This window comes from Leopardus geoffroyi, chromosome A2 (assembly GCF_018350155.1).
Source record: "Leopardus geoffroyi isolate Oge1 chromosome A2, O.geoffroyi_Oge1_pat1.0, whole genome shotgun sequence".
In the NCBI taxonomy this organism is placed as follows: Eukaryota; Metazoa; Chordata; class Mammalia; order Carnivora; family Felidae; genus Leopardus; species Leopardus geoffroyi.
The window spans coordinates 73,992,500-74,004,783 of NC_059331.1; the positions used below are offsets into that span (position 1 = coordinate 73,992,500).

Consider the following 12,284-nt stretch of genomic DNA (forward strand, 5'->3'; position numbering starts at 1 on the left):
GGTTGTTAAGGGATGGCTTGTGGCCATGGGGTGGGGTTTTGTTTTGGTATCCTTTTAGAGCCTGCAGGTGTTTGGCACCAGCTAAAATCAGGGCCAGCTGTGATATTTCAGTTCTGATATTTCCCTCCCAATAGTTCTCAGAAGTGATGCTTCAGGGTGATGTCTTACACCTGATGTATTCAACTTGTGTGGTAGAAATGTGAAGACTTTGTTAAATAACATCAGTTTTGCGACACCCTTTGCCCTCTCTTCCCCACCCACAGGTCATGGCATCAAGGAGAAAAAAAAAAAAAAACATTAATCAGACATTCAGTCATTCATCTCTATGTATTTTTTTTAATTGTGCAGTTCAGCAAAGAATACACTAGAATTGTCAAACACACAGTCTTAACCAAAATACAAAAGACAGGATAACACAATCTCTTTTGATTCTCATGGTAGATGATGATGCTTTTAAATGCTCTCAGTGGTGAGATCCATACCTATTTTTGCAAGAATTTGAATAGTTTCTATTAAAAGCTGCATTTTCTTTTAAGTTTGTTTGGGTTGGAAAACCTCAAACCACAATGTATTTCATGCACATGTTCCCAAGGGTATGTTAAATAGGACCATACTGAGGTCATCTAGCAAGTTTTTTAAACTTTTTAAGAATTCCTTTAATGTATTGCACAATCTTGGCCTGATTAAAAAAAGATATTTTAAGAAAGCACTTGGAAAGACGACCACGAAAATCTATATGCAGATAATCTCCATTATACTTCTAGAATACACAGACTTTTCCACAGATAATTTATCACTGAGGGAGAAAAACAATAAAACTACCACTAAAAGGCTTTTGGATCAAAATTTCTCAAAGCTATCAGTAAATCCAGACCAAAACCCCCATAGTATTCTTGATTGACTTAACAGTGGATACTTTAAGATCATTTCGACTATGCAGTCTGTAGCATATAACCAGAGGATAAAAGGTAGACAACCTTGTCTCTATCCAAGAAAAAAAAATCATCTGTTCTTTCAGTTGAGTCAAAAAATCAAGTTTTCTTGGAACAGGAGGCCATGATGAAATTATTTAGGTTAGCAGTAGTTTCTACCGTCAAGTAAATTTTTGTTGTCTACCGAGTCTAAACCATAGATGAAATGTACATGGCCCACTATAAGCAGGCCCACAGAAAATTCTCTCTTGCACTGTGATGCTTCTTTTTTTTTTTTTTTTTTTTTTTTTTTTTTGGTTAGACATACCCCCTCTTCACTTCATCAAAGCCTCACTTCCTGCGCCATGTTCCAGGCCTTGTACTTCACCCAAGTCAATTTTCAGTTGAACTAGCAGCTGTGCTGGCACAGCACACACGGAGAGCCAGCCACGGGCGCCAGCGGCACGGTCCCACATCTGAGCACAAGTGGCCGGTTCCACGTACCCAGGGCCAAGAAACTCTACAGCTCATCGGGGGAAAAACAAGGGAGGACACCTTAAACGGAAATGATATTTGTACAGAAAATAAAAAATAAAATAAAAGGAATTTCAGCAATCAGAAATGATGAAGGTTGAGAACTTGGCACAGAGTTTGTAGATGCATTTTCTTAAAAGAGTATTAGAGCTCGGTTTTAAGCTAACGATCCCCTCCCCACTGCCACACTGAGTTTGTTTGTATCCACGAAACAAAGGTAAGTAAAAGAGGGTGTTTCTTTTTTTTTAAACAAAAATATGATCTTGAAGAACACCATTATAACCAGGGATATTACCATCTGGCAATCCCTACTGCCCTTGATAAACACTATCTCTTGTAACACAACAATATAGAGACAAGATCCTATTTCACCACTTTACAGTTGAGTAAACTGAACCCTAGCAAGTTTATAAAGCTGCCCAACAATTTTGACTCCATGGTCTTAACCATTATGTTGTGCTTACCTCCCCTAGGCTTTCCAGACAAAGGGTTTCCAGCCAGCACTATAGATAGAGCTTGTCAGCCCCACTCAGGGGTGCACAATAGCCACCTGATCATTTGGAAAACCTATACTTTGCAGAGTTAGCCAACTCATCCATTCACTGATCCATGCATCAACAATATTTAATGTGTATCTGCTATTTAAGTCCATATTAAATTTATTTTTCAGAACATAAGATAATTACTAAGTTCATGCTAAATCCCTAGCACTTGGTACATAAGTACAAGAATGGTTTGCCGAATGAACTTTTAAAGCAGTCCTAAAAAACAACTCCATGATTTTGTCACATTTTACATTCCTTCCAAAATTCCAAATTATATGGAATTCTTTAAAAAGAGCCCAGCAATTCCAAGCATAGGGGAAATACAGTGGCCTTACCTCTTGTGCCAAACAATCCTACATACAACTGCCAGAGTCATCTTTGCTAACTTTCAAAATGTAATGGTATGTTGCTCTTTTGCCTTTCTAAAACTCCAAAAAACTTTGAAGTGTACGCTTGGTATTTAAATCGCAAAGAAGAATGAAATTATATATAAAAGAGACCAACTCTATTCTTGCGACTAGGGTACCTTGTCAGTAATCATCACTGTACAGTTAAAAATTTTTGATGTTAGAATTGTAATAGTTACAATCTTCTTTTGGGTGGCTAAGAAGGCAGTTTTCAGAGACTCTTGGGGTAGTAGCACAAGTTGGTGTCCCGGCTCAGGTAATATCACTCTTCTCCATTTGAAAAATGATTGAAGTCCTAAAAATATGCCGTAGACCAACAATAGAAACTTCATGCAGGTCCAAAAGAGACAAGATACAGAGATTCCAGTAATTAAACTAAACTACAAGGGAAAATTGGGAATGAAAAATCTAATTATCCTAGATTTGGTCCGAACCAGAGCAGACTGCATTGATCAATTTGAAGAGTGGAACCTTGGTTCCTTATTCAACAAAACCTAGAAAATAGGTCACATTAGAATATACCTACTGATTTTTAAAATAACGTTCTTTGGGGTGAATTTACGCCTGATGAAACAGGTGGAGCAACGGAAATGCTGATGATAAAACTCTCAGAAATTATCTCTAGAGAAACATGCCCTCACATTAATTGAATTAAACACCAAGTCCTACACGCCTCAGTACCACTTTTAAGCGGGAAAATAATAGTACAATGCACCCACCCATTCCCCCACAACAATTTAAAGTCAGAGCTTGGCCTCATTCAAAGTCATGAAGTGAGGAAACTGGTCCTCTGGGTCTAGTACATTTCAGGGCATGCATGCTGCTACATCATTGCAAAGAGTCACCAGACAGTGATCCATGATATAGTGAGGACCCTTCCACATAAACTCAGCACACATCAAGTGGGCCCCCTTATCTCAAATACTTATTGGCCATTGTTTTATTACAGACAAAGCCTTGCCATTTTCACGATCTTAGCAGGAAAATAAACCCAAAGCGGAATTCCTGAATTCATTCACTTTTTTTCCTCCAGTAAATACTGTAACCATTGAATCAAATACATCTCAATTCTCCTTGAAGCAGGTATTCATGTAAAATATAGATACCAAAGGTAAAGAATTAGGTCAGTTTCCAACGAAGTTCTCCTCTCAGAAAACATCGTATTCCATTTTCAATAATTCTTTTCAAAGAAAAATCTGTTACAATGAAAAGAATTTTTTTAAACCTGTAATTTTGAAGCATTGGGAACTGACAAGATATGTGAATAATCATAGTGAAAGCTTCATAGAAAAATGGAGTTCCTCTACCTTTTGGGATTAATATGTGAATCCAAGAAACAGTAAGTTGCCTGCAGCGATACTGATTAATAAAATCAGAAATTATTTCGATACCATCTAAAAATAATTATTTGAACAATGTTATAGAAAAAAATATTTTTTCAGGTGATCCTTATTCCTGGGCCCAAGAAGAAGCCTATAAGAATTGTACCGATCAAATCTCTATTCAAGAACAATTAATTCTTCACAAATAATGCCCTTTATTAATCAAAACATATAAAAGCCTCTCATTTGCAAAGTTAATGTAACCTGCTTTGTACAGTTTAAGATAGCCATCTGACAAGATATGGACTGTAACTGTGAGAGTTGTCATACTTCCTTCTATAGAGAATGAGAATGATCTCCAAGTGCCTGATCCCAATCTTTCAATTGTCTATATTTCTATTTTTCACGAAAAACGAATGTCCTGACCTCACAGGCTTTATGTAGAGACTGTTGCAGAAATATGTTAGATCTGATGGACATAAAAGTATGATTATAGACAGCCAGTTCCAAATTGATTCTTTTTACTTCAGACCCACAGTCTAACGTAATAGTCAAAAATCAAGTTACATGACTTAAGCTCAAGACCAATGGCTAACAGGTATTTATATGATAAGAAAGAGAGGCAATATGTACTAAAAAACTGCAATGTAGTAAAAACTTCAAAAACCAAACCTGGGGTTCTGCAAATACATTCTTCATGTTGTTGATTGGGCCGTATGCAACCCCACTGCCTTCAAAGAGGTATAACCACTTGCTGGTCATTTCTTTTTCAAACCTAGGAACACACCAAAAAAAGATGTATTTTTACAAAGAATGTAACACAACATTTTTTTCTCATATGGCCCTCTTTTGAAGCAACCAATAACGACAAAAACATGTTTCTTAGACTCTCTTTGCTCCTAGTTTTGAGAATGTGGCCTAACTGAAACAACTCGACTTGCCCTGCAGTGGTAGGAACAGCCACCCAGGTCCCATTGTTTGAAAATCCACCTTTAGAGATAAAACTCCTCCTACTTCTGTCCCTGTGTGCTTTTTGACAGAGAGCCCATTGGAGAAGAGAGATTATGTGGGGAATGGTTTTAACTGAGTTTCAATTGTTGTGATTTTGAGCAATTTATAAATATAATGATAATAATAATAATTGCAATTTTGAGCATAATGTCATTGTGCAAAGTATTTTTTAGGTATAAGGCATAATACGCCACTATACGGTAGACACTGACATACTAAATTATTCCTCAAAACAAAAAATAAACAAATGTTGCGTTAGCGGTGCCTGGGTAACTCAGTCAGTTTAGCATCCGACTCTTGATTTCAGCTCAGGTCATGATCTCATGGTTCGTGGGTTCAAGCCCTGCATCAGGCTCTGCACTGGCAGTGTGGAACCTGCTTGAAATTCTCTCTGCCCCTCCCCTGCTCACACTCCTTCTCTCTCCCTTGTTCTCTCTCTCTCAAAATAAATAAACATTGTTAAAAATGTAGTTGTTTTACAAGAAAGCTATATGTTCTACCCCTATTATATTTAAGGTACATCAGAGTTAACAGCCACAACCATTGGCCTAAAAACAACTTTAGGTACTTATTTGCACTGTGATTTACTAATCAGAACAAATCTAGGCATGTGAAGACTGATATATCAGTTTAGCCATTACCTCTCAAATCCAACCAAGTCCTTTACCTCTGTTTGTTTTTTCTATAATTTAAAATTAGGCTCCACAGACCTAAAAGCCTATTTGATTGCCTTTATTTTCTCTATTAGGTCTCAAGAAAAGGGGACCTAATTCATTAATGAGATTCACTGTTTTGTATTTTTTCTTGTTAAGACAATGAAATAGAACACAATCTTGGATCTTCAAGGCAACTGAACAGTGATAACTTGTAAAAGAGTTTAGAATTACTAATTGTTAAAGTGGCGAACTATTTTCAGTTAAGTAATAATCTAGGTGAAAAGAGATTTTTAAAACGCCTTAGGTAAAATAGGTTATTGGGAGCAAGTAGAAGACACTACTACGGGAAAACAAGTGAAAATATAATTGAAATAGTATTCACGGATTTCCATTCAGCAATCTTACACATAGCTAGAATTAACCTTAAATTTGCAGATTCTGTGGGAAATTATATAAGAGAAATGCCCTACTTCTTCCACTGTTTAAAACTAGGGTAAAAACAGTATCAATACTTTGAGGACACTTTTCTAATCTTATAATTATGACAAGATTTTATTGTACATTTGAATCGCAGCCAGTAATGTTAACCATCCCTATGTAGTATACAACCAAACACTTCCCTTCTACATACTGAAAAGCATTCTTTCATGGGAACACCACCATGCAGATTAAATGTCTTACAATAATCAATTCTTCACAACCTTATTTTCTTTTCAATGACTGTTAAAATCATCTCCTGGCCAAGACTTCCTGAGACATATATATCACCAGAATGATATATGCTGAAAGAATAAAAGAGATACTTTGAACTTGGAGCCTTTTCAATCAAGGTGTCAATTACTTAAATTTTCATAAACGGAGTATTATAATGGTTAAGCTGATAAATTTTCAAGACAAGTGAATTTATCACCACTGGCCTCACCCAAGTGGCCTAAAAGAGCCGCACAGAAAATGCATGTCAATATCCAAACAAACCCATGGCTGCAGACTTGCCAACAGAAAACTCAGGGGAATAGTTGCAGTTTTAGTATTTATATAAGCTTTTCACCACTGGGCAAAAGCAAGGGATTTATTTCATGTTATGGAAAACAATGGATGCACTTTGGAAATGAGACAGGGGAGAGAGGCAGTGTCTGGAGCTGCAGTTGTGACCACTGTTTGTGTATTTGCGTGGGTGTGGGTGTGGAAGTGTTCGTAAATGCCTTAAACTCAATCAGTCAGAGACAGAACATCGCTGCATTCCGCTGCTCCCAGAGGACACATCCATCATTTTCCTCTGAAAATCTATCTCTTGATCTAAATCTGATGTGGAATCCTTTCCTTTATCTATGCAAAAAAGTTGTAAGCGCATGTTTTTATTAACCACAAAAATTCTGCTGAAAAAAAAAAAAGGAAAAGGAAAGAGCTGTTCTAAATCACTTTTCAGGCAGTATAATACTGAAGGTAAGACAGGAAAGTGTCCCTAGATCCAGTGAAGTGAGCCTCAAAACTAGAGCCTCCTCTGGGACGTTACTTGGAAACTCATTAAACAAACCAGACTTAATTGTGAACTTATTAAATCAATCCACATATTACATTTTAGATTTTTGCTGAATTCACTTGATGTCAGAATGAGTATTGTTAACCAGATCGCATCACTTGGGTAGATGAAACATGAAGACGGACTTGAGTTTAAATTTCTTTGCATCAAGATTTCACTTAAAAAACAAAAGCTCTTCTCTTTAGAGAATGGTGTAACGTTGCAGCCAAATGGAAGACCAGAAAGAAACTAAGAGGCATGGGCCATGAAGGTGGAGTTGGAAATAATTCTAACGTTAATGATTACTAAATACTGGTTATTAAATTGTTTGGTCTATATCTTGTAGCTTTTATCCTCACAAGCTTACTGTAAGGTAAATATTATTCTCATATGATCAGTAGGAAAATCAGGTTTGGAGAAATGAACCTGCTCAAATTCATACAGCTTTAGCCCCCCAACCTTTTTTTGAGGTATGACTGACCAATAAAAATTGTACACATTTAGCTTGTACAACATGTTTTTTTAAAGAGTGAAATGTGGTGCAGTGATTTAATATACATATACATCATGAAATGATTATTGCAGGCAAATTAATTTACACATCCTTCACCTCATGGTTACCATTTATGTGGGTGAGGGGGGGAGTGAGAACATTTAAAATCTACTTAAGAACAATTTAAGTATAAAATATGGTATTAAAACCTATAATGACCATGCTATGCATTCAATTCTCAGAACTTACTCATCTTATAACTGAAAGCTTGTACCCTTTGACCAGTATTTCCCCACTTTCCCCACACCCTAGTCCTGGGCAACCACCATTCTACACTCTGGTTCTAGGAGTTTGACTTTTTAGATTCCACACATAAGTGAGATCAATGCACTGTTTGTATTTCTGCATCTGGCTTATTTCATTTAGCACGAAGATGCTTTTTCACTTCAAGCTCTATCTCCTTACATTAATACTCATTCATTCCTGATGTTTTTAGTAATAGTGTGTTTTGTGTCAGTCATGGGGATTACAACAATAAAATCGCCCCTGTATTCAAAGATCATAAAGGAGACCTAAAGGAGAACACAGCTAAAGAAATTGATGAATTGCAATGCAAGATGCTAAGGCAAAAAAATGAGTGTACAACCTGAGTTAAAGTACCAAAAAAGGAGACCTGAACAGGGCCTGGTGAGTCAGGAAGGAATTAAAAAACCAGGTGACATTTGAGCCAGCTGTTGAAGGATGAGTTAGCATTTTCCATGGGGAAGATGGAAAGAAGGGTCTTCCAGACAGAGAGAACAATATGTACAAAGACCCATCTTGGAAAGAATCTAAAGTCTCCTGTGCCCTGAGTGGCAAAAGATGAAAAATGGGAAAAGAAGGTTAGAACTGGAGTGCAAGGCATCTTGTCTGCTATGCTAAGGATATTGGATTTCCACCGGCAACGAGGAATCCAGAGAGGTCTTTCAGCGGGGGACTGACATAATCAGCATTAACACATTAACACAGAGAACGGAGAGATACAGATGAGACCAGAGGCAAGAAAACTTGAAAGGAGGTAATGTACTCTCTCTCCGATGCATCTTAAATCTTCCCCTCTATCAATATCTTCCATATTATTGTCAATAATAAACAATTTTCATTGGAAAAAAAACGTTTTCTTGGCGCTCTTACCCCTTTTGTTCCTCTTATTTATCCATTTCCAGTCTGTCATGGCTGCATAAGCCTCAGAAATCTGATTTGTTCACCAACACTTTTTCTTACCCAGACTCCAAGAGTCTTCAGTTACCACTTGTCAGACCCAATATTCTTTTCACAGTCCTCATCCTACCTGCTCTCTGTGCAGCATTTGATGCTTTTGACCAGCCTATCTTTACATCCTATAGTACTATACTTATTGGATTTTTAAGACCTCTTTGGCCATTTCAGTTTCTTCTTTTTTTTTTTAACTTTTTTTCTTAATGTTTTTATTTATTTTTGAGACAGAGAGAGACAGAGCATGAGCAGGGAAGGGGCAGAGAGAGAGGGATACACAGAATCGGAAGCAGGCTCCAGGCCCTGAGCCATCAGCACAGAGCCCGATGCGGGGCTCGAACTCACAGACTGTGAGATCATGACCTGAGCCGAAGTTGGGCGCTCAACCGACTGGGCCACCCAGGCGCCCCTCAGTTTCTTCTTTAAATTCTTTTACCTTTTTCTTCCAGTCCCAATATTCTTTGTTTCTTTTCACCTAAGTAATCCTGTCGTCTCCATGGAGATGGTACCCAAAACTGTATTTCTGGCCCTGACCTTTCCCCCATCTCCTCTTCCTAGTTGCCATAGGATATTTCCACTCAGATGCACTATCATCCCCATAAACACAACACGCCCATGGATGACTACCACTTCTGTTGTCCCCATAAACCTTGTATTTCTCCCTTTCCTGAATTCACACTTTTGGCTAACTCAGGAACTCGTTTTTTTGTCATCTCTTATAATTGACACATAACGGGCCTGCAGAATCAACATTTCAATAGTTAAGTTTTACTTATCTAGTCTGACACTTGGACTGTGGCAATAGTAGACTAAAAACTTATTGCCTCCAATTTTCCTCCTTTTACTAAAGTGAATTTTAGATGTCTCAAATCTGTCCAATTGTCTCTTTTCCCAGGATGACTATCTTCTCTCACACTAGAGAAACAGACTATCTCTTCACTGCTATATCCCCAAAACTGAGAACACAGTTGGCACCCAATATTTGCTAAATGAATGAGTATACGACTAATTGGTCAGAATAAGAAGGTCTTAGTCACATTAGCTTGAATAAGTGGGGTAGATTACTTTCTTCCAAAACCTTGCTGACAGTAGGTATATTTAGATACTGAGGTTTGGAGAAGGAAGACAATCTGAGGGTCTTAGGTTTAAATGCAGTATCACAATATCTCCTCTTTTCCTTCTTCCTTCACACTGCTCTTTAAATTCTTCACAGAAATATGTCTTATTGAAAATAAATTTCAAGTTCCCAACAACTAACTTACAAACAGATGCTTAAAACATAATGTTTTGATTTAGGGACTGACTATGTTATCCAGAAAATCATAAGATCTCAGGAATTAAAAAGACCTTAAAAACTATCTATTGTTTTCTATGGCTCTATAAAATCATCCTATTTTGCACATTGTACATATTTCTATTAATAGCACACTGTCAGTCCAGTTACTGAAAGTATTCAAACACAGGAAGTGTGCACAACAGAAAAGGCATGAGATGCGGATAGATATTGAGTTACAGCCCCAGCACCACCTACCTATATGACCTTAATAAAAATATCAGTTAATAACATTCACAATTTTTCAAATCAAATCAATTTTCACAACGATCCTGTGAGAAAGGTATCATCATGGTCATTTTAAAGGTTTAAACCTTTAAATAAACCACAGTTTAGAGAGTTTAAGTAACCTTTTTAAGTCGTATCAAATTAAGTAGCCAAGCTGGAAGTCTATCCTGGGTCCAAAGCCCATGTGTTAACCACAACTTTCTACTGTTTGACTCAAGGTAGCAAAGTCCAGGACAGCAGACCAGACAAAGTTCTGTGAGTCATGTGCAGCCAAAGACCAGTCCCAGAGAAGGCTTCAAAAGGAGTACTTGAAGGCTAGCATCTTGGTGTTACTCTTAACTGAGAGCCTTTTATCTACCAGGCACCATAAGAAATACTTTGCATATATTATTTCTAGTCATCATAATCCTGGGAGGTGAGTTTTATGATTCTGATGACTGAGTAAATTAAGGCATAGAGAAGTCAAGTAGGGAGGTATACGTAAGAGAAGGCTCAAATCTATCCATGGGTGGGATTTTGAACTCGTCTTTCTCTATGTTTGCTCAGTAGGGTCGACCTGCTAGAAGTCAACATCAACCCAACCCAGCTCAGCATGCAGTGGCACCCTTAGGCCACTGGCATATCAAAGTTGGGGGACAGAAGCAAGTTAACTCTGTACTGGGTGAGGTGCTTGGTCTCCAACAATTCCCAATTTCTTTCCCACTGACCATTGATCAATGCTATGGTCCCATAATGTCTCATAATATTGACCACCATATTCCAATCTGATCTTTTCAAGAATCCTATGAGAAAGGACAAGTTATCATTATTTTGAAGACGAAAAACTTGAAGCATAATTGGGAGTCATACTCAATCTTTATATTCTTGGCTCAGAGCTCATCTCACTATGCACTGCTGCCATTTATGAAAGATAATCAATAAACAAATCAATAAATGAAATGTATTTCCTAACCTCCCTTAGCTTTGTGATGGTAGGTAAGTGGTTTAACTTTTCTGAGTTCTAATTTTCTCATCTGCTATAAGAAAATTATAGTTGCAAATTGCTTAACATGGCACATAGCACATAGTAAGTACCCAATAACTGGTATTCCACTTAGTAGTCGTGTCACTTATACTAAAAATAAACACGATAATAAAATATGCCTAAACTGCAATCCAAGGAATGCATTTTAACAATTTATACAGCAGATCCTATTTACTGCTGATCATCTCTCAGATATTTATGGCTGTAAAAATATAAGCATATATATGTCAAATCATTCATTATGCCGTACACCTAAAACTAATACAGTATTATATGTCAATTACACTTGACCTTTCAACAATATCAGCTTGAATTGCGTGGGTCCACTTACACACAGACTTTTTTCAATAAATACAATACAGTACTGTAAATGTATTTTCTTTTTTATGATTTTCTTAATAACATTTCCTTTTCTCCAGCTGACTTTATTGTAAGAATACAGTTTATAATACATATAACATGCAAAATGAGTTAATCACCTGTTCATGTTATTAGTAAGGCTTCTAGTCAACAGTAGCCTACTACTAGTTAAATTCATAGATACTCAAAAGTTATAAAGAGATTTTTCAACTAACTGCGTGGGAGTCTGGCACCCCTAACCCCTTCATTGTTCAAGGGTCAACTGTGTACCTCAATCAAAAAATATTATTTATTTATTTTAGAGAGAGAGCAGATGAGAGGGGCAGAGGGAGGGAAAGAGAATCCTTAAGCAGGCTCCATGATCAGCACAGAGCCCAAGGCAGGGCTCAGGACCCTGGAATCATGACCTGACCCAAAACCAAGAGTCAAATGCTCAATCTCCTGAGCCTCCCAGGCACCCAATCAAAAACTATTTTTAATTTGGAAAATAAAAATTCAAAGCTTCTGGGACTTCTAAAATGTATTTACATGTCACTTTGTTATTTTTTTTCTAGAAAATATCAGTGTTTGTGCAGTGTACATCATTGGTGATGCCACCAGTGTCAGGAATCTCAACTGGTCTTCGTTACATCTGGAGATCTCATGGTAGGTAGCGACAATGCAGAGATTTCAAGCTAAGCAGGGGGT

General features: G+C 37.3%; 1 protein-coding gene across 3 annotated transcripts in view; it reads right to left on the minus strand.

The window, feature by feature from the left end:
* Positions 1-12,284, minus strand: part of SUGCT (succinyl-CoA:glutarate-CoA transferase) — a 758,154-nt gene that overhangs the window by 372,067 nt on the left and 373,803 nt on the right. For 2 of the 3 annotated variants that reach the window (XM_045494357.1, XM_045494359.1), the window contains exon 12: positions 4,392-4,494. In XM_045494357.1, the coding sequence (XP_045350313.1) occupies positions 4,392-4,494 (103 nt within the window). Of the gene's footprint in view, positions 1-320; positions 1,432-4,391; positions 4,495-12,284 lie in introns of those variants that run through there. The other variant, XM_045494358.1, reaches the window with a different exon arrangement.